We start from the raw sequence: 22,703 nt of genomic DNA, 5'->3' as shown, positions 1-22,703 counted from the left end.
ACAAAACAGACCAACAAACTACACAGATGACAAACATAAAAAGCAAGCCGAATGATAGTCAAACTACTTTGATTTAAAAGCCAAAGTAAAAAAGTGAATTTTAGAAGTGATTTAAAAGACTGAATAGACTCGGAAGTACGAAAATCAACAGGAAGTTTACTCCAGAGTCTAGTTGCTGCAGTTGCAAAGGCATGATCACCTCTGGACTTCAGCCGAGACCTTGGTTGAACTAAGAGCATCTGACTAGAAGATCTTTGTTCTTTTTTGGGGTTGTAGGAGTTCAGATAGATAGCTAGGTGCCAAGTTATTTAAAATTTTAAAAGTAAGCAAGAGAATTTTAAAATCAATGTGATATTTGACATGGAGCCGGTGCAAGTTAGCTAAAATTGGATTGATGTGATCATACATTCTAGTACCAGTTAAAAGGCGTGCAGCAGCATTTTTAAATAACTGCAAACGATGGAGAGAAGAGTGCTGGAGGCAGAGGTAGAGAGTTGCAGTAGTCCAGTCTAGTGGTGATAAATGTATGTATAAGTTTATCAAAGTCTTTCAAAACTTAAAAATCTTAAAAACTGTTAAGAAAAAAAGCTTCCGCTTTTTTCAAATACTATGACAAGTGCATAATAGAAGACCATTAGAAGAAAAACAATTATTTTAATTGCTTTCTGTTTAACATACTAAAAACTTGTGATTCCAAATGAAACTAAAGTCATCTAATATCTATGAGATAGGTTGGGTTTTTTGCATCTTTTGATTTATATCAGTTTGCACAGACAAAAACTTTTGTTTTTGGAGGTACAGTTTTCACAGTGATGTAGTGCTTAAGAACTGATGACAAATATCAGACAGGAACATTGTAAAATCTAGTCATAGAGTTTACTGAACTCTGCAAGCATCAGGAAGGACGAACTTAAAACAAGCTGTATCACTGCACACAGTGATAATGAAATAGGATCATCTGAGTTGATTTAATTTACAACACCCTGATTACTTCCATGTTGAAGTGAGAAATCGCTTAAATTTAACCTGTCTGAACAATCAGGCTAACAGATTTTTAAAAAAGCATCACGTTATGCCACAGTCTAAAAACCTCAAGATCAGAAATAAAGTTGATGGCATTGTTGACAGATTACTTTGTCAGATGACTTCCTCAGATGATTTTGACAGATAACTATGCAATTGACAGACGTCAACAAATTTGGTGTGACAAGGGTTGCAAATCCATTTCTATGACTTTGGGATGACCAACCAAGTGCACACTGACAATAGTCATGCAGGAGATCACAAAAGAACTTAGAACAACATCTCAAGAACTGCAGGCCTTACTTGCCTCAGTTAAGATCAGAGTTTGTAATTCAACCATAAGAAAGAGACTGGGTGAAAATGGAATCACGGGAGAGTTTCAAGGTAAAAACTGCTGCTGTTTTTTTTTTTGTTTGTTTGTTTTTTTCATCCTGAAGTCTCGTTATGTCTGCTGTAAAAACAACACAGAACATCATACCAACAGTCAAACCTTGTGGTGGTAGTGTGTCTCTGGTCCGGGGCTGCTTTGCTGCTTCAGGACCTGAACGACTTACCGTACTTGATGGAGCTATGAATTCTCCCCCTTACCAAAAATCCCAAAGGAGAATGTCTTGGTTTGGGAGTGTCTTAGTGTCAATCTAGTCCAATCTATCCTTTCTATCCTTGAAGCTTATAGTGGCTTGCATTTGCAGTGAACCCTCTGTAATATTAACGATAATAATAATAATAATAATACATTTTTTTTAAAAGTGCCTTTCAAAACACTCAAGGACACTGTACAGCAAAATAAAAAAGTGATAAAAACATGAAATATACACAATAATTAGAGTAGCAAATAGAAAGTCTAAGATCATGGATAATTTATATGGAGTAGGCAGTTTTAAAAAGGTGGGTTTTCAGGTTGGACTTCGAAAGAGGGAATGAAGTGATGTTTCTGAGGTAAGGGGGTAGGGAATTCCAAAGTCAAGAGGCAGAGCGACTAAAAGCCCTGCCACACCATAGAAACAAGAGGAGAGGAAGGAACAGAAAGAGAAAGGGAAGAGGATGATCTGAGGCACTGGGATGGGATGGCGATCTGAACCAAGTCAGAAAGGTATGGTGGGGAGAGAGAATGAATAGCCTTAAATGTATATAATGTGAGATTTGACCAGGAGCCAGTGAAGCTGCTTCAGAATAGGGGTGATGTGGTGGGTAGAGGGAGTCCTAGTGACAATACGGGTGGCTGAGTTCTGGACACGTTGAAGCTTATTAAAGGATTATTGTGTAAGGCCAAATAAGAGTAAATTACAGTAGATCTGAGAGGTAACAAGGCTATGAACGAAAATGACAGTGGCATCTGTATTTACTGTCATGCAGTCTTCTCTTTAGGGTAGACTTGGATATCGATGTGCCCACCTCTTGGAGAGTGTTGTTCACTTGGTTTCTCTTCACCATGGAAATGATGGGTTTTGTCTGTTTTTGCAGCAGACTAGGCCACTTCATTACCCTAATATGCTTCTTTTTTAGCCATTCTTTTTGCTGCATCGGTGTTATGATTTGGACCCATTTGTGACCCATCCTCAGTGTTCTGGCTTCAAGGTTCAAGATTCAAGGTTCTTTATTCGTCACATGCATAGTTATACAGGTATAACACACAGTGAAATGTAACCTGACATGCTCCTCGACTTGTGCAAAAAGGGGTGGGGTGGGGCGGGATAGAAGCTCCTCTTGAGTCTCTTTGTCCTTGCCCGGATGATGCGGAACCTTCTACCGGATTGCAGAAGTTGGAACAGTTTGTTGCCAGGATGGGACGGGTCCTTCAGTATCTGCGCTGATCTAGTCTGGCATCTCCTGGTGTAGATGTCCTGAAGCCGGGGGAGAGCAAACCTGCAGCAGCGTTCTCCTGTACGGATCACTCTCTGAAGAGCTTTTTGGTCCTTAACACAGCTGTTCCCAAACCATAATTCTGTGTGAGGATGCTCTCCACAGCGCCTGTATAGAAAATCCTGAGGATCTCTGGAGAGACCCTGAACTTCCTCAGTTGTCGTAGGTGGTACAGGCGGTGCCTGGCCATTTTGGTCTGGACCTGAATGTGGGCAGACCATGTCAGGTCTGAGGACATGTGGATACCGAGATACTTGAAGGACTGCACCCTCTCCACTGGAGCTCCATTGATGATAATGGGCTTGTAGTCACTGTACTGACTCCTTCTGAAGTCCACCACCAGCTCCTTGGTCTTGCCAACGTTCAGCTGGAGATGGTTGTCCTGGCAACATGATGCCAGATTCTTCACTTTATCCATGTAGGCTGTCTCATCGTTGTTGGAGATGGCGCCCAACACCACTGTGTCGTCAGCAAACTTCACAATGGTGTTGGAGCCGTGGGTGGCCACACAGTCTGAAGTGTAGAGTAGAGCAGGGGCGAGAGGACACATCCCTGTGGTGCTCCTGTGTTGATGGTGATGCTGTTGGAGAAGCACCTGCCCACCCTCACCACCTGAGTTCTGCCAGTGAGGAAGTCCAACACCCATGCACACAAACGGCTGCTGAGTCCCAGATCCATCAGCTTTGTGAACAGTCTGCTGGGCACTATTGTGTTAAACGCTGAACTGTAATCAACAAACAGCATTCTCACATAGTTACCCTGTTTCTTGTCCATGTGGCTAAGGGTGGTGTGCAGGACGTGGGCGATGGTGTCCTCTGTGGATCTGTTGGGTCGGTAGGCGCACTGGAGCGGCTCTATGGTGTGTGGGATGGAGGAGGAGATGATGTTTTTCAGCAGCCTCTCGAACACCTTCATTGCTACCGAGGTCAGTGCAACTGGCCGGTAATCGTTCTGGGATGAGGATTTGCTGTTCTTGGGCACAGGGATGATGGTGGATCTTTTGAAGCATGTGGGGACCAGAGAATTTGCCAGGGACTCGTTGAAGATGGAAGTGAACACACCTGCTAGCTGGTCAGCACAGCAGCGCAGCAGATGGCCGGTGATGCCGTCTGGCCCCGCCACTTTCCTTGTGTTCACTCTCCTCAGTGCCGCTCGGACATCGTGATCCGCGATGCTGATCGCCGGTCTCTCGCTGATGACGTCACTGTCCTCGGTAGTCAGGCGATAGTTAGCATTAGCTGCCTGGCTAACCTCGAAACGGGCGTAGAACTGGTTCAGCTTGTTGGTGAATGCAGAGTCGGCGTTGATCAGTGCAGTGTCCCTTGCTTTGTAGTCCATAATGGTGCGTAGCTCCCGGTACCGGCACTTGGCATCTCTCACCGCCGTATGAGGCTGCTTTGTAGGAGCTCATATCGCCAGTGGCGAGACCCGCGTTGTAGGTGGCGGTCCTGGCATTCACTGCAGTGCGGATCGATCTGTCCACCCACGGTTTTTGGTTCGGGAATGTGGTGACTCTCGCAGTGAGGATAATCGCCTCCGCTAGCATATTGCCGAAGCTGTTAAGGGTTCCGAAAGAGACTCAGGCGCAGGCCAGGGTTTCCCTTTAAGCGAAGAACAGTGCGTTTATTCACAGTGAACACAATCACCAAGTGGCTATGTACAATGTGCAGGGGGAAAAGGGTCCGGGTCGCCAGGGTCCGTGGGAAACAGGGTTAGGGGAAAAGGTGCTCCACACTTTCTGTACAAAAACTCCTCCTCAGTCACTCCTCTCAGAATCCGGTTCAAAAACGATCTAAACACAAAAGGTCGGGTTAGCGGGATAATAACAAAGGGCTTTCAAGATACAGGTTGGCAGATACACAAGTTTGACTGACGCTGATAGTTCAACGATCCAGCGAAGACTAGTGCAGACTCGCCATCTAAGTAGTGCAGTAATCAGCTGGGATCAGCGGCCGGTGTGGTGATGAGCAGGTGTGTGGGCCAGCAGCGGGAGCCCGCAGTGAGCATCGCCGTGGCGAGAGAGAGAGAGTGAGAGAGAAAACAAACCACAAACATATTGCCCAATAGAGGATTGACCAGCAGGGCACAGGGACCATGACAGTACCCCCCCCTCAACGGGAGCCCCCCGGCGACCCACCAGGCTTACCAGGATGAGACAGATGGAAGGCCCGCAGCATACGCTTGTCCAGGACAGCGGCCCGCGGAACCCAGGATCGCTCCTCAATGCCATAGCCCTCCCAGTCCACAAGGTACTGGAAGCCACGCCCGCGGCGGCGAGAGTCCATAATCCGCGTGATGGAATAGGCGGGCAAGCCGTCCACAAGCCGGGCGGGCGGAGGGGGCCTGGACGGAGGGCACAGGGGGCTATTCTGTACAGGTTTGATTTGGGAGACGTGGAACACATTGTGAATCCTCATGTTGCGGGGCAGCCGGAGTTTCAGAGAGACGGGGTTGATCAGCGCCGAAACCTCAAAAGGACCAATGAAGTTTGGGTTGAGCTTCTTGGACTCAGTCCTGAGAGGAACAAAGCGCGTGGACAGCCATACCTTTTGTCCCACGCTGTATGCTGGAGCTGGTGTGCGGCGGCGATCTGCGGTCTGTTTGGTTCGGTCCTTCGTGCGCAGCAACGTCGTCCGTGCGGCCCGCCAAGCTCGTCGGCACCTCCGTAGATGGGCCTGGACAGATGGCACAGAATGCTCACCCTCGACAGAGGGGAAGAGAGGCGGCTGGAAACCCAGTGAGACCTCGAAGGGAGACAGACCAGTGGCGGAGGAAGTCAGACTGTTGTGGGCGTACTCAATCCAGGGTAGTTCATCACTCCAGATGGACTGGTTGGAGGACGCTGTGCACCGCAACATTGCCTCGAGCTCCTGGTTAGCTCGCTCACACTGACCGTTGCTTTGGGGATGGTAACCGGAGGTCAGACTGACCTTTGCTCCTAATGAGGAGCAGAATTCCTTCCAGACGCCAGACGTGAACTGGGGGCCTCTGTCAGACACAATGTCTTCCGGGATCCCATGCAAACGAAACACATGACGGGTAAGCAGTCGTGCGGTCTCCATGGCCGTGGGAAGCTTGGGTAGAGCTATGAAGTGGGCAGCTTTAGAAAAACGGTCCACGATGGTAAGTATGACAGTGTTGCCTGCTGATTGCGGCAGTCCGGTTACAAAGTCCAAAGCTATATGGGACCACGGCCTGGACGGAGTCGGCAGGGGATTGAGCTGTCCAGCGGGCGGCTGATGAGATGGTTTATTCCGGGCACAGGTCGCGCAGGCGGAGACGTACTCCCGAGCATCTTTAGTCAGAGAGGGCCACCAGAAGTAGCGCTGGAGGAAGTTGATAGTGCGGTGGACCCCTGGGTGGCACGTAAAGCGGGCAGTGTGGGCCCATTGAAGCACTTGAGAACGTACTGATTGAGGGACGTAGAGCCGTTGGGCTGGCCCGCCTCCCGGATCCGGTTCCAACACCTGAGCCTTCCGAATGGCTGCTTCGATCCCCCAGGAGATGGCGCCCACGACACAGGTGGCGGGGAGAACGGGAGCGGGCTCAGTGGTGTCCTCCGAGACTGAGAACTGACGGGACAGGGCATCGGGTTTGACATTCCGGGAACCGGGTCTGTAAGAGATGGAAAAGTGGAAACGGGTGAAAAACAGGGCCCACCTGGCCTGTCGAGCGTTGAGCCTCTTAGCTGATTGTAGGTATGCCAGGTTCTTGTGGTCTGTCCAGACGAGGAAAGGCTGAGCCGTGCCCTCCAACCAGTGCCGCCACTCCTCCAGGGCTAGTTTTATCGCCAGCAGTTCCCGATCCCCGACGTCATAGTTTCTCTCTGCAGGGGACAGACGGCGGGAGAAGAAGGCACAAGGGTGGAGCTTACCGTCCTTCCGTTGCGACAGAACCGCTCCAACCCCTGAGTCGGACGCGTCGACCTCGACCACAAATGGCTGCGTGAGGTCGGGTTGGATCAGGATGGGGGCTGAGGCGAATCGTTTCTTCAGTTCTTGGAAAGCTGCCTGAGCTTCTTTGTTCAACTGAAAAGGAAGCTTGGGAGAGGTTAGCTGGGTCAGCGGCAAGGCAACTCGGCTGAAGTCCCGAATGAACCGCCGGTAAAAGTTGGCAAATCCAAGGAAACGTTGCAGTTGGTGCCTATTAGGAGGTTCCGGCCACTCAACAACGGCTTTTACCTTCACAGGGTCCGGGCGGAGGTTTCCTTGGTCGATTATGTACCCCAGGAATGCAACGGTGGAGACGTGGAACTCACACTTCTCTCCTTTGACGAACAATCGGTTTTCGAGGAGTCGTTGCAGGACCTGTCTGACATGGGTCTCGTGCTCGGATTGGTTTCTGGAAAAGATCAGGATGTCATCTAGATAGACAAAAACAAAACGGTTAATGAAGTCTCTGAGCACGTCGTTCACCAGGGCTTGGAACACCGCAGGGGCGTTAGTGAGACCAAAGGGCATGACAAGGTACTCGAAGTGGCCGAGGTGGGTGTTGAAGGCGGTCTTCCACTCATCGCCCTTACGGATGCGAACCAGATGGTATGCGTTTCGCAAATCCAGTTTGGTGAAAACAGTAACCCCCTGGAGGAGCTCGAAGGCAGAACTGAGGAGCGGCAGAGGGTATTTATTCTTTACTGTGATGTTGTTTAATCCGCGATAGTCAATGCATGGCCGGAGGGTTTTATCCTTCTTTTCGACAAAGAAGAAGCCTGCCGCGACTGGAGAGGTGGAGGCCCGAATGAGGCCGGCAGCCAGGGATTCCGTGATGTACTTGTCCATAGCGTCTCGTTCTGGAAGTGAGATGCTATATAGCCGACTGGTGGGTAAAGGAGCTCCCGGGAGCAGTTCGATAGCACAGTCATAGGGTCTATGCGGAGGGAGTGACTGGGCGCGGGCCTTTTGAAACACCTCAGCTAGGTCGTGATAAACAGAGGGCACATTAGTTAAATCAGCTGATTCCAATACCCCAGAAGAGGGCGTTTCAACGCTTGGAGGCGAGGCTGCTTTAAGGCAGGTCATGTGGCAGTCCTCCCCCCACCCAGTGACACGCCCCTTTAGCCAATCTATGTGAGGGTTGTGCTGTTGTAGCCAAGGATGGCCGAGAACTAGTGGAGTGCGAGTTGCTTTAAACACCAAAAAACAGATTTCTTCAGAATGATTACCAGAGAGGGTGAGCTCGACAGGCTCCGTCACCAGAGTGATGTCTGGAAGGCGTTGACCTGACAATGCCGTAACACGTAATGCATGAGGCAGGGGCTCCAATAGTAACCCAAGTTGCCGGGCTAACTGACAGTCAATAAAGTTTTGTTCCGCCCCAGAGTCGATTAACACCGATAGGGAGCGGCTCTTAGAGTGAATGGAAAGCGTGGCCGGTAGTGTTAAACGGGGAGGAGCTTCTTCCTGGCTCAGCTCGCCCACCAGTACTCCTACCATCACTGGCGGGCGCGCCCTTTTGCCCGCGAAGGGCAGGTAGCCACAACATGTCCCCTGTGACCACAATAGAGGCACTCACCGGCGGTAATCCGGCGCTGACGCTCCGCCGCGGTGAGATGGGAGCCGCCCAGCTGCATGGGTTCCTCTCCGTCCCCGCTCTCGTGAGTCCGGGAGGGGCCGGCATCCGCCATGGCGCCGGTGCCAGAGACTCCCGCAGCCTCATGGAAGTTGTAGTTCCGCTGCGACCGGCGAGCCCGTAACCGCTCATCCACCTTAATGCACAGGGACATTAGCTCATTAAAGGAGGCAGGGAGATCACGCATGATTAGCTCGTCCCTTAATTCTTCTCTGACATTGTTCAGCAACGTGCTCCGTAGCGCCTCCTGATTCCACCCTGCCTCTTCTGCCAGAATCCAGAAGTCGATAGCGTAATCAGACATGCTTCTCCTACCTTGTTTGAAGTTGAGGAGACGGAGAGCAGCGGCCTCTGCCCCGGTGCCTGGGTTAAACACATTCTTAAACTTGGAGAGAAAGTCAGCGTAGGTGATGACAGGATCAGAGTTTAACACAACCTGGGCCCACTTTAGTGCACGGCCCCTCAGAAGTTGAACTAAATAAGTTATCTTCGCCCCATCGTTGCCATGAAAACGCTGCAGCTCGCGAAACGTCAGAGACACCTGAGCCAAAAATCCGGCGCATTTGTCAGACTCACCCGAGAATGGTTCCGGTGTGGGTAAAGGTCCGTCAGACGGCGTACCGACCCGCGGTGAGCTACCTGACGCTATGGCGGGCGGTGCCGCCTGGGGAGCCGGGCTGGGCGGCTGGGGATTCCCTGGTTGCGCATTTCCCTCCAGCGGTATTAACTGCGCCACTGCCAGGGTCAATGCGGCGACATCCTGCCGTAGCTGCCCGAGCATTTGTTCATGGCGGACCAGCGCGGCTTCCTGGGCGGCCAGAGCCCGGCCCACGGGGTCCTGTCCTGCGGGGTCCTGTCCTGCTGAGTCCATAATGGCTGGATCGTTCTGTTAAGGGTTCCGAAAGAGACTCAGGCGCAGGCCAGGGTTTCCCTTTAAGCGAAGAACAGTGCGTTTATTCACAGTGAACACAATCACCAAGTGGCTATGTACAATGTGCAGGGGGAAAAGGGTCCGGGTCGCCAGGGTCCGTGGGAAACAGGGTTAGGGGAAAAGGTGCTCCACACTTTCTGTACAAAAACTCCTCCTCAGTCACTCCTCTCAGAATCCGGTTCAAAAACGATCTAAACACAAAAGGTCGGGTTAGCGGGATAATAACAAAGGGCTTTCAAGATACAGGTTGGCAGATACACAAGTTTGACTGACGCTGATAGTTCAACGATCCAGCGAAGACTAGTGCAGACTCGCCATCTAAGTAGTGCAGTAATCAGCTGGGATCAGCGGCCGGTGTGGTGATGAGCAGGTGTGTGGGCCAGCAGCGGGAGCCCGCAGTGAGCATCGCCGTGGCGAGAGAGAGAGAGTGAGAGAGAAAACAAACCACAAACATATTGCCCAATAGAGGATTGACCAGCAGGGCACAGGGACCATGACAGAAGCATACTACTACTTCCGTAAACTCGTTGATGTCGACTGTGCATGCTCTGAACATGTTGTTGAGTGTGTCCTGTAGTGTAGCTTCTGATTGGGCAAACCAACGTTTCACGTCCCTCGTGGTTACTTCTTCCCTCCGTATGTTTTGTTTATACTGGGAAATGAGGAAGATGGTGTTGTGGTCAGACTTCCCAAAAGCCGGGTGTGAGACAGCTTTGTAGCCCTGCTTGTATGGCGTATAGCAGTGGTCCAAAATTCGATTCCCCCCTCGTCAGACACGAGACATGCTGGTAGAAATTTGGCATGACTTGTCCAAGGTTCGCTTTATTAAAGTCTCCTGCTACAATGAGGGCTGTGCCCGGGTCCTGGTTTTGAAGCGAACTCAGCACATCATGTAGTTCGGACAAAGCCATACCTGTGTCCGCTTGGGGTGGGATGTAGACCACCGTGGCGATGACCGAGGTGAACTCACGGGGCAGATAGAAAGGGCGGCACTTAATGCTCAGGAATTCCAGATGTGGCGAGCAGCCGCTGGAAAGAGTAGAAATGCTCCCGGCATCACACCACTTTCTGTTTACCATGAAACACACTCCTCCACCTTTGGTTTTGTTTGACTCTACTGTTCTGTCCACGCGGAGCACAAAGAATGAATCCGACGGAGTTACGGCCTGGTCCGGCACGGTGGGGGTCAGCCATGTCTCCATGAAGCACAGAATGTTGCAGTCCCTCATGTCACGTTGGAAGGTGACTCTTGCTCTTTGGTCATCGAGCTTGTTCTCCAGTGATTGTACGTTGGCCAGTAGAATGCTGGGCAGCCAGCGGTGAGCGATGCGCCTGCTGCCTCAGTCTGTCCCGAATGCCAGCGCGCTTCTTTGTTCTACGCCTTGGATGAGCGGCCCGTCCGTTGTTGTTCTCCGTGCCAAGTAGTATCGCTGGTGGCCAGGATGGGTCGGGTTTAAAAGTGTCCAAGATTAAATGTGCAACCTTGTCACCAATGTTTACAAGTGATCTGCTGTCGTAGACTATAAAACTAGAGGATTTTGGAATGTAAACCAGAGCAAAAAATAAGTGAAAAACTAAAAACGTGCATAGTCGGAGCGGACCGGTCAGGAAGGCGTCTGGACATGGCCGCGCCATCTTAACTGCAACACTGAAGCTTGGCTTAACATTGAAGATGTATTCCCGCCATTTATACAACTTTTATGTTACTATGATGTCTGGAAAATCATTACAGCATTCATCACCTGTATCATACATTTTTTAATTCTCAACTAGAATAGAATAGAATAGCCTTTATTGTCATTGTACAGAGTACAACGAAATTGGAGTGCCACTCCCTTGGTGCAAGTTTCAATAATAAATATAAATGTAAAATATAAAAAGTACAAAAAAAACAATCGTAAGTACTCAAACAATAGTATGTACAATATATACAGGATAGCAGCATTAATATAATGACAGTACGGTATGGAATAGGTTCAATTGTTTTTGTGCTTATTTACTACGGTGAAGCTATCCCTGAATCTGTTTGTCCTGGTTTTATGTGACCTGTACCGTCGGCCTGACAGTAATAGTTCAAACAGTTGGTTGCTGGGGTGAGAGTAGTCCTTGATGATATTGCCAGCTCTGCTGAGGTACCGAGAGTTTGCAGTGACCTCCAGGCTGGGCAGAGAGCAGCCAGTGATCTTCTGGGCTGTGTTGATGATCCTCTGCAGTACTTTCCTGTCCACAGCTGAGCACCCTGCATACCATGTTGTTATGCCGTACGTTAGGATGCTCTCTATGGTGGCTCTGTAAAATGTCACCAGCAGCCTCTCCTCCAGGTTGTTCCTCCTGAGCACTCTCAGAAAGTGGAGACGCTGCTGGGCCTTTTTAACCACCGCCGTAGTATTTGCAGTCCAGGAGAGGTCATCAGAGATCTGCACGCCCAGAAACCTCATGGAGCGTACCCTCTCCACACAGTTCCCGTGAATGTAAAGTGGGGCCGGGTCTGCTCTGCCCTTCCTGAAGTCCAAGATAAGTTCTTTAGTTTTCGTGGTGTTCAGTTGGAGGTTGTTAACTGAACACCACTCAGTCAGTCTGTTGACCTCATCTCTGTAGTCCGACTCATCCCCCTTTGAGATGAGTCCAACCACTGTGGTGTCATCCGCGAACCTTATGATGGTGTTTGAGAGATGGGTAGGGGAGCAGTCGGATGTGTAGAGCGTAAACAGGAGGGGACTCAAAACACATCCTTGTGGAGACCCGGTGCTGAGTGTGATGGTGCTGGACCGGTGGGGGTCGAGTCTGACAGACTGTGGTCTATTTGTCAGGAAGTCCTTGATCCAGAGGCAGATGGGGGTGGAGAGTCCCAGGTGAGACAGTTTCTGGACCAGGATCTCCGGGATGATATGATTGAATGCTGAGCTGAAGTCCAGAAAGAGCATTCTCACATAGCTTCCTCGGTGCTCCAGGTGACTCAGCGCAGTGTGGAGCGCTATGGTGATAGCGTCCTCGGTGGATCGGTTTGTCCTGTAGGCAAATTGGTGGGGGTCCAGAGTGGGAGGCAGATCGGCCCTGATGTGCTGACAGACCAGTCTCTCAAAGCACTTCATCACTACAGGCGTAAGTGCAACAGGCCTGTAGTCATTTGGGCTGGCCACAGCTGTCTTCTTGGCGATGGGGATGATGGTGGAGGTTTTGAGGCAGGGCGGGACGGTGTTTGATGACAAGGAAAGGTTGAAGATTTTAGTGAAGACTCCGGTCAGTTCGTCAGCACATGCTCTGAGAACCTTTCCATGTATTCCATCAGGACCTGCCGCCTTCCTGGGATTCACTGACCTTAGAACACACCTCACTTGATGCTCCCTGAGTGTTAGTGTGCCAGTGCTGGGGGCGGGTGGAAGTGGTGTGGCAGCTGAGGGCCTGGTCGTCTCAAAGCGGGCGAAGAAACAGTTTAGATCCTCAGCCAGTGAGGCATCAGTCCTAGATGTTGCCTGGTTATTGCTTCTGTAGTTGGTAATGTGATTGATCCCCTGCCACATTTTTCTGGGGTCGTTGTCAGCAAAGTGATCTTCAATCCTCCTCCTATAGGCGGCCTTAGCTTTCCTGATGCCTCTACTCAGGTCTGCCCTGGCCGCCCTATACGCAGCCCTGTCCCCTGACTTGAAGGCAGTGTTGCGGCTTTTTAGGAGGGATTGCACTTCGCTATTCATCCAGGGTTTTTGATTTGGAAACACCCTGACCCTTTTGTTGACGGTGACATTGTCAACACAGTTCCTGATGTACGAGAGTACAGTGTCCGTGTACTCCTGGAGGTTGTGGCTGGAGAACAAATCCCATACAGTTGTTGAGAAGCAGTCCTGCAGTTGAGAAAGGGCTCCTTCAGGCCAGGTTTTTATTGTCTTTGTCTGGGGCTTTGTTTTTCTCAGCAGGGGGGTGTAGGTACTGTACAGAATTCTGAATGGAAACAAACACACAGGATTTAGCTCATGGTTTTAGCTCAACTGCAAGGAGGAGAGGTGGAGCTGAGTAACTCAGAGAGCACCGCCAGATAAGACTGACTGGCATAGGTGTTACACAATCCAAAACTGAGTATAAACACTGAACCAGGAGCACCTACTCTTGCTCAACAAAGAGTGTAGTGTGTGCGTTTCTGCTGAGTGCACCCACGAGTAGCCTTAGTTGGTCTGAACTTTTTAACTTTTGTTTTCTGTTGAGCAGAGACTCAAAATGAAACTTATGTGAGTCAGAATGAAACTGATACCCCCTCAGTAGAGGATAAACAACTTTCTAAACATAGAATAATGGTCGGAAATGTTATTGCATTCTTTGATGATCACCAGAGGCATTGTTAGGATAGGGAAACAATGGGGGCGTTCCCCAGCCCTGAAATCTTTTGCATTTTCAGTAAATAAAAAGTTACTTTTCAAAGTTATTTACTAGCCAATCAATATTAAACACTGTGCACCAACCAAAATTCGAACTCAGGATTCAGGTCCTTAAGGAAAATTATCATGACTGTAATAAGTCACAAAAAAAAAAAGAAGTTTTTTACTCACAGTAGTTGTTAACAGGACTGCTACACCAACTATACACTTATTCCTGTTGCTGGTAGTCAAGTTACCTTACAAAGATGACAGCCAATTACAACCACAAGGTGGTAGGAATTTACAGGCTTGATGCAAAAAGACAATGTTAGCATCTCTGTGGTACAGAACACTACTGTTTGAAATGTGTGGATAGAGATCACTTTGGTATACAGGGTGGGCCATTTATATGGATACACTGTAATAAAATGGGAATGGTTGGTGATATTAAAGTCCTGTTTGTGGCACATTAGTATATGTGAGAGGGTAAACTCCTCAAGATGGGTGATGACCATGGCGGCCATTTAGAAGTCGGCCATCTTGGATACAACTGTTGTTTTTTCAATAGGAAGAGGGCTATGTGACATATCAAACTTATTGGTAATGTCACAAGAACAACAATGGTGTGCTTGGTTTCAATGTAACTTTATTCTTTCATGAGTTATTTACAAGTTTCTGACCACTTATAAAATGTGTTCAATGTGCTGCCCATTGTGTTGGATTGTCAATGCAACCCTCTTCTCCCACTCTTCACTCACTGATAGCAACACCGCAGGAGAAATGCCAGCACAGGCATCCAGTATCCGTAGTTTCAGATGCTGCACATCTCGTATCTTCACACCATAGACAATTGCCTTCAGATGATCCCAAAGATAAAAGTCTCAGGGGGTCAAATCGGGAGACCTTGGGGGCCATTGAACTGGCCCACGACAACCAATCCACTTTCCAGGAAACTGTTCATCTAGGAATGCTTGGACCTGGCACCCATAATGTGGTGGTGCACCATCTTGCTGGAAAAACTCAGGGAACGTGCCAGCTTCAGTGCATAAAGAGGGAAACGCATCATCATGTAGCAATTTCAAATATCCAGTGGCCTTGAGGTTTCCATTGATGAAGAATGGACCCACTATCGTTGTACCCCATATACCACACCAAACCATCACTTTTGTTTGTTAACTTCACCATTCACATAAAAGTTTGCCTCATCACTGAACAAAATCTTCTGCATCCGCCGAAGGGATGTTCGACTAATGCCACTCTCCAGTGACATGCGGCGAGTGCTACACTGTGGGCTCTTGCTGAATGAAGCTAGGACAGCCACTGATGTTTCTTCATTAATGACAGTTTTCTTGCGTCCACATTTTGGCAACACTGAACCAGTTTCACGAAACTTAGCAAGCAGTTTGCTAACTGTAGCATGGGAGATGGGTGGTCTCGTAGGGTGTCTTGCATTGAAATCTGCTGCAATGACCCGGTTACTGCGTTCACCAGATATCAACACGATTTCAATCCGCTCCTCACGTGTTAACCTCTTCAACATGTCAATGGCTGTGAACAAAGAGAAACTTTTAAATAACTCATGAAAGAATAAAGTTACGTTGAAACCAAGCACACCATTGTTTTTCTTGTGACATTACCAATAAGTTTGATGTGTCACATGGCCCTCTTCCTATTGAAAAAACAACAGTTGTATCCAAGATGGCTGACTTCTAAATGGCCACCATGGTTACTACCCATCTTGAGGAGTTTGCCCCCTCACATATACTAATGTGCCACAAACAGGACTTTAATATCACCAACCATTCCCATTTTATTACAGTGTATGCATATAAATGGCCCACCCTGTACTTTAATGGACTTCACTCAGCGCTTCTGCATGCCCTCAGGGAACACCCATGATGTTGACTAAGTCTACTTTTGCAGTTTGTCTTTCAGTTTGTTGAAGACGTGCGAAATGAACACAAGGAAGCAACACATCCTGCTGCTGGGGATACTACTCTGCTCGGGCTCGAACCAAGCAATAGAGCCTCTCAGTGTCTTACTTGGGACTGGGATAGGGGTATTGTTCAAGTATTTCATTCCAAAAACAGAGCACCGCACTCGGCGTGATAATGAAGGGACGGGCTTCAATGCAGCAGGTGGGTAGTGTTATAATGTAAGAGACTCGATATCAGTTGCCCTCTTTTTTTTTCTTATCTTTTCCTTCATTGTTTCATTTGTGACTTTGGTGTTCTTCTGTTTAAACATACCGTTTTAATGTTCTTATGTTTCTCCATCCCCCAAAGCAGGCTGTAAACTGAGATATAAATAGGCTAATAATAGTTAATAATAATTTCTTATTATTATTATTGTATGGTAAAGGGACTGGTGGCATCAAGGACACAATTAAGAACCCGGTGGTGCACACTGGCTAATTAAACTGGTGACTTGTCCAGGGTGTATCCTGCCTCTTTAGAGTTAACTGGGATAGACTCCAACTCCTCATGGAATTGGATAAGTGGTTATGGAAATGATGAACCGTGTAAAGATATTTGCAATATGATAATGGTATGTTTAACTGTTACTATAGGTAATTGGCTTTAACCTTAATTATCTAAATTACTGCACAGTCTAGACATTAAAAATCCGTGACTTGTGGTTTTCAACTCTCACAGCCAAAACCTAACAAGCAGCAGGATGGGTTTTTACCTGCCATGTTTGGTTTGGGCAGCTGTAAACATCATGATATTGTCAATCAGTCAAAACTGGTTACAGCAAAAATGGCACCATATGGACGGGCACTAGCAATGCTTCCACAAACACTGATCCTTTCAGTCTGCCTTACAAAAGATTAAAAATTGATCTTTTTCATGAAAATTTTAAATTAAAAAATTATGTGCTCAATGACAATAATTCCCAGTATCAAAGCGACTGAGGTAATTCTCTCGGGCATTAAGGAAAACGTAATTAAAAAGTGAATTAACAAAACTTCGCTGGACCTGAAAGCTTGACTTCATGAGCGATAATCCCGCCCGAGTACACTCTGAAATCCTGTGAGACAAGATTTCTGAAATCCTGTGAGACAAGATTTCAGAGTGTGGGTTGTTTACTGGGTTGTTTGAACAATTTAAACACTACGTTTGGAGACATTTTCTCCTGCAGTACTTCTCCGGCAACAGTTGAACTGATATAGCTGTTTACTAGTTTACCTTTCGAAGCAGCCAAGATGACATTTGCTCATAATGTTAAATGGCTTGTTATATGGCCATTATGTAAAACTGGTCTAACTTTGTTTTGCCATGTCAGGTTACCACAGGAAGTAGAATTTTACTGGATTAGTGTAATTTCAGTCACTTTTTAGCAACTGATCTTGGTGACTTTCTGTACTCTTCCACTCTATAGGTCTGAAGGCTGACCTGGGAAACAAACTCTTTGGACAACACATTGCATCAGACATCATCTTCAAAGCTGTGAGTGGATTCATGGACAATGACCACCCGAAGAAGCCTCTGGTGCTCTCTCTGCATGGACCGACTGGCACAGGGAAGAACTTTGTTAGCCAGCTAATTGCTGAAAACATTTATGAGAAGGGAAAAGCCAGACAGTTTGTTCACGTGTTCTCAGCTACACATCACTTCCCACATCCAAGTGAAATTGTAACCTATAAAGTATGGTGTACCACACGTTTTATTTTCAAGTAAAATGGTTTAACTTTTCTGTTTGGCCACTGATATGAATTTCTTTTTTCTGCTCTCTCTTCAGTCTCAGTTACAGGAGTGGATCAAAAGCAATGTCACAAACGGTGAACGCTCCATGTTCATTTTTAAAAATGTGGACAAAATGCCTCCTGGTTTGATTGATAGTATTAAGCCATTTCTGAGCCACCAGGTTCAGTTGGATGGAATTTCTTTTCAGAAATCAATCTTCATGTTTCTCAGGTAAAAACTAAAAGCATTTCAACAGGGCAGGTTCATAACCACACGATTGGCTTCAGACATTAATAAAATACCTGTAATTATTTGGCTGTTTCTTGTGTAGTGTTTGTTCAAAAGTAAATTTTGTTGTCATTTGTTGTTGAATTTTGGATTCGTGTTTTAATTTTGCCATTCAGTCTTGCATTTTTGGGTGCACAGTGGTGAGGTGTTTACCTCCATGGGTTCTCTCTGGCTTTCTTTCATTACAAAGATGTTCATATCAGGTTACCTGGAGATTCTAAATTGGAGTTGTTTTAAAGTCTGTGACCACCAGAAAAGAATAGAGGGCTCGAATGCTCACACAAAATAGGCAGAAAATGTCGTTTTTAAAGACTTTAACTCAAAGAGGAAAATACACAGGATTGATTCACTGGAGTTAGGAGTGAGAGCTGCCAGGGTGCAACTCTAAGACCGATTGTCTGCATGATTTACTCGGTTACCTATAACATCTCTAAGTTTCTGGCTTTGATCCTCAACCCACTGGTAGGCAGCTCTGAATACCACATCCAGAACACCTTGGATTTGTTGAGAAGGTGAGAGATGTCATTATGGAGGCAGATGAAACCATGGTCACGTACGATATTACATCTCTCTTCACTTGCATCCCAGTCACCGAAGCATTGGAGGTAGTTCGTAAGAGATTACAGGATGACCCCAACCTCAGCAACAGGACCACTCTCAGCATTGACCAAGTGTGTTTGCTTTTGGAACTGTGTCTTCATTCCACCTACTTCATATACAAGGGTCAGTTCTACAGGCAGAAACGTGGGTGTGCCATGGGCTCCCCAGTTTCACCCCTCATGGACAATTTGTAAATGGAAGAAGTGGAAAAGAGGGCTTTGCTGTCCTACCCTGGAACACCACCAAGTCATTGGTTCAGGTATGTGGATGACACCTGGACACCAGGACATACCACATTTTACAGATCACATTTAAGGTGGACCAACACAAATTCACCAGGGAAGATATGAAAAATGGCAGGTTAGCCTTCTTAGACTGTGAGATTTCCATCAGTAATGTGGCACATCTAAAAGTTGATGTGTACCATAAACCTACGCATACGGATCAGTATTTAAGGTTTGACTCTCATCATCCACTGGAGCATAAACTGGGCATCATCAGGACGCTACAACACAGAGTGAACACCATCCCCACACACACAGTGACCAGGGAGGCAGAAGAACAGCACATGAAGAAGGCCCTGAGTAAATGTTGTTATCCTAGCTGGACTTTTGTCAAAGCTGGGAAGGCGCCAAAAGCAAAAACCTATAGTGATCTTGTATGTATCAGGAGTATCAGAACAGTTGAGACGCAATTTTTCTAAACACTGCGTATCTGTGGCTTTTAAACCCCAAAACACGCTGCGCCAAAAATTGGTCCACCCCAAGGATTGAGTCCCCCGACACAAACGGAGTAACATAGTGTACACTGTTAAGTGCCAGGAGGATGGCCAGGATTTATACATCGGGGGAACCAAACAACCTCTGGTTAAGCGGATGGCACAACACAGAATAGCTACCTCGTCAGGCCAGGACTAAGCAGTCTATTTATACCTACAGGCCAGTGGACACTCTTTTAATGATGAGGATGTGCACATCCTGGACAGGGAGGAACGCTGGTTTGAGTGCGGAGTCAAGGAGGTCATTTACGTGAAAAGGGAAAAACCATCTCTGAATTGAGGAGGGGGCCTAAGGGTACATCTTTCACCATCTTACAATGCTGTGATTGCAGCCATTCCCCAACTCTCTGTAAATGGTACTCATGGCCATTGATCAGTGGTTGTTGATCAATGGTCATGAGAATTTGCATAATTATGAAGAAGGAACTGACCTTTTCAGTCATTATGCAAATGTACTGTTTATAAGATTGGGGGAACCTGCAGTCAGCTGAGACTGAAGAAGTCACTTGGATGAGTGACGAACTGTTTCTCCCACTGAAAACGCTATGTCCAGATGAACAGAATCAACTTTTGGAGAAAATTCTAAGAGCAACTCTAAGAGCAAGGAAGGGAATAAAACCTTTGTCAGTGAGGAGGCGTGGCAGCCTCTATTGTTAGTAGGGGTGCAACAATACTCATATCGATATTGAACCGTTCGATACAGTGCCTTCGGTTCGGTACGCATATGTATCAAACAATACAATTTTTAAATTTATTTTATCAACTTTTCTTCTGACGATGCTGTCTGTGTTGAGAGATCAGTGGATCTGCGTTCGACTACTCCGCCTAGGCTGCACTGTTGAGTGCAGATCCACTGAGCGCAGCGCAAGCTAGCAAGACAGAAGCTAAGCTCGTTGCAACATGGCAACTGCCTCAATGCTACCCGAAATTGAACCTCCCCCACCCTCATTCAGATCTGGCGTTTGAAACTATCTTGGTTTTCATGCGAAGCATGAGCAGGTCATGGACAAAAGTAAAACAGTATGTCGGATGTGCCACACAATGCTCAATTGGTGGGAACTAGTGTGTTAGCGCAGTTAGCTTGTTAACGTGTTGACGCCGTCCAGCCCCTCGCATGGGGCGATCCGCGGTAACTCGTTAACGGAGATTTTCTGCGTTATGACGTTAAAGTCATTTTAACAACATTAACGCTGACAGCACTAGTGGGAACACAACGAATATGACTGCACATTTACGCCGACATCATCCTAGTGCAAAGACAAGTGGAAGCAGACAAAAACAACAAGCACACATGCTACAAACTTTACCCGAGTCATTTAGACAGCCGTTAGCACATGATTCTCCTTATGGGGACCTGATATGTTTAATATGCTGCTGAGAATATAGCCCAGAAGAAGCGTATAGTATAGCTTTTATTTTGGAAAGAGCCATTTCTCTGTAATAAACTCTCTTTTCCAAAGATGAGGGATTTCTCGATCAGATAGATTTATTTATTTATTTTATTATTTTGTTGTTTCAGCAACATTAAATTAAAAAACTGTACTTTTGAGTTAAAATATATATTTATAATTTTAATAAATGACAAATTAAAAAGGCATGAACATTTTTTGTATCGAAAAAATATCGAACCGTGACACCAAAGTATCGAACCGAACCGTGAATTTTGTGTATCGTTGCACCCCTAATTGTTAGGTATAACACATTTATTCATCTTGGTTTATCAAAAACACAAACAAAATGACTTGTCTTCAAAAAAAATTTAATTTCTTGAAAGGCCTGATTTTAAATAATCAGGCCTCATCGTTTAATGACCTTATAGTACCCTCATACCCCATTAGAGTGCTTTGCTCTCGCACTGCAGGCTTACTTGTTGTCCCTAGATTAGTTTGCATTTGAGTTAATGCAAATTAAATTAATTCACTGAATTTCACCTTTATACCAATTGTCTATACCTATTTATGGTCTTTCTCATAGCAATGTAGGAGAAGACGTCATTACACAGATGGCTCTGGATTTCTGGAACAAAGGACGAAAGCGAGAAGAGATCACATTCAAGGATTTGGAAACGTCACTTTCTCAGTTCAGCAATGACCAGAGTGAGTATAAAATGCATGAATACTCAGTGTTGATGAAAACCCTTTTTATTCCTGAAAATCTCTTTACTGATTGAATTATCCACTCAGGTTTTATTGATAACAACATGGTCGACTTTTTTATCCCGTTCCTGCCTCTGGAGTACGGACATGTTATCCAGTGTGTGATGGCTGAGATGAAAGCCATAGGTTTTCAGCCGGACAAAGATGTGGCAGACAGAGTAGTCAGAGATATATCCTATGTTCACCTCTCTGAGAATGTGTTTGTCAAGAGTGGCTGTATGACTGTAGCAAGCAGGTTGTACTTGTACATTTAATGTCAGCATCTAAGGAGGTAAAGTTCACTTGTGATGACTGCTCACTCTCTCCCTTTGTCTGTTATCCTGGTTTGAGGTTGTTAGAGGTGGGTCCAAAGAGGAGTCATTCCTTAACTAACTTCTCAGATTGCTGTACAAGGGGTCTATGTGTGCCAACACTGAATTTTCCCCAGTAATCAGGAATATGTTTGGTTTATGGTTTAGATCCATGAACCAAAAATCCATCGTAATCCATACACTTTCTGCACTGTTGAAAGCTGTGCTATTTTCCTTCACAATTAAATATATTTCGGTTATTTCAAATATTTCACTGTTGTCTGTGTGGAGGTCTGTCTCTGTGTCTGAGCTTTGATATCAGGAAGCCTTCACCTGTCTCATTTATACTGAATAAAGAGCCTGAGGAGTTTTCTGTTTTTTCAGGTAACAAATGAGTACCTCAAGATTAATGCTGTCATATGTGAATGAGTGTTGGTTTCCTTTTAAACTGTCACTGTTTTTTTTTTTTTTTTTTTTTTTTTAAATCTGTGTATTTGCTCCTGATTTTACTTTTTTGCATTGGTCTGAAATGGCCCAGCTTTGTTTAGTTAATGTGAGTAGATAAACAATAAACACTGTCTTTATTTGATTTTTTATGCATATGTTTACCGTACACAGGTCATCACAGCAAATGTGTTACAGAAATGGGCATTTGCACAGATATGAATCAAAAAACTGTACTGCTAATAAATCATATTGAAAGCAACTTTTGCAAGACATGTTTTAATACAGGTTATAAGGATTTCTTATACATTTGAAAACAAAACAAATCACAAAGAAAACCCCAAAACATTTCACCTCCCATTGGTTTTTCAGTCGGGCTCTAATTTGAAGAAATAGATTTTTTGTTTTTCAAATGGACAAACAACAGGAATTGGTGTCTAGAAATAAAGAATAAAAAAATCTAAAATCTCATGAACTGCCATAAACCAGCGCAAAGGTTTTACTACTTGCAAAGGCACACAGGCTCATTATTAACAAAGGCAGAGGCATGGCAAATCAATTTACATAATTTTATTAAACAAAATAACTGAAAATATGGACCTGTGGCAAAGAAAACAGCAAATTAAGTGGTAGCACTGTCAACCCCCCCCAAAAAAGAGAAATTAATTAAAAAAAAACCACTTTATCACCAGACATTGGTTTAAAAAATAAATAAATAAAAAATTCACCG

The 22,703-nt window shown here is 46.2% G+C and overlaps 2 protein-coding genes across 2 annotated transcripts in view; one reads left to right on the top strand and one right to left on the bottom strand.

Moving 5' to 3' along the window:
- The window catches only part of LOC146551060 (uncharacterized), a 15,991-nt gene extending 11,767 nt beyond the window's left edge, over positions 1-4,224 (bottom strand). Inside the window, exons 1-2 of the mRNA XM_085261014.1 lie at positions 4,138-4,224; positions 3,645-3,858 (exon numbers count right to left, since the gene is read on the bottom strand). Of these exons, the coding sequence (XP_085117140.1) occupies positions 3,645-3,858; positions 4,138-4,224 (301 nt within the window). The remainder of the gene's footprint in view (positions 1-3,644; positions 3,859-4,137) is intronic.
- Positions 2,082-22,703, top strand: LOC146551059 (torsin-1A-like). The gene is made up of 6 exons (XM_085259694.1): positions 2,082-2,116; positions 15,655-15,869; positions 17,113-17,378; positions 17,473-17,648; positions 21,058-21,179; positions 21,267-22,703. The coding sequence occupies exons 2-6, from the start codon at positions 15,686-15,688 to the stop codon at positions 21,491-21,493; spliced, it is 975 nt and encodes a 324-aa protein (XP_085115820.1). The 5' UTR covers positions 2,082-2,116; positions 15,655-15,685; the 3' UTR covers positions 21,494-22,703.

Source organism: Mchenga conophoros, linkage group LG20 (genome assembly GCF_057382185.1).
Source record: "Mchenga conophoros isolate Kocher_MC1m ecotype Shallow Benthic linkage group LG20, M_conophoros_male_GT1.1, whole genome shotgun sequence".
Taxonomy (NCBI): domain Eukaryota; kingdom Metazoa; phylum Chordata; class Actinopteri; order Cichliformes; family Cichlidae; genus Mchenga; species Mchenga conophoros.
This window is presented reverse-complemented; position numbering and strand designations above follow the sequence as displayed.

Bases quoted from the DNA above. Each gene is read 5' to 3' on its own strand.
- LOC146551059 (XM_085259694.1), top strand. From the start codon at position 15,686: ATGAACACAAGGAAGCAACACATCCTGCTGCTGGGGATACTACTCTGC. The intron at 15,870-17,112 runs GTGGGTAGTGTT...TCCACTCTATAG, and splicing joins GACGGGCTTCAATGCAGCAG to GTCTGAAGGCTGACCTGGGA. The intron at 21,180-21,266 runs GTGAGTATAAAA...TTATCCACTCAG, and splicing joins TCAGTTCAGCAATGACCAGA to GTTTTATTGATAACAACATG.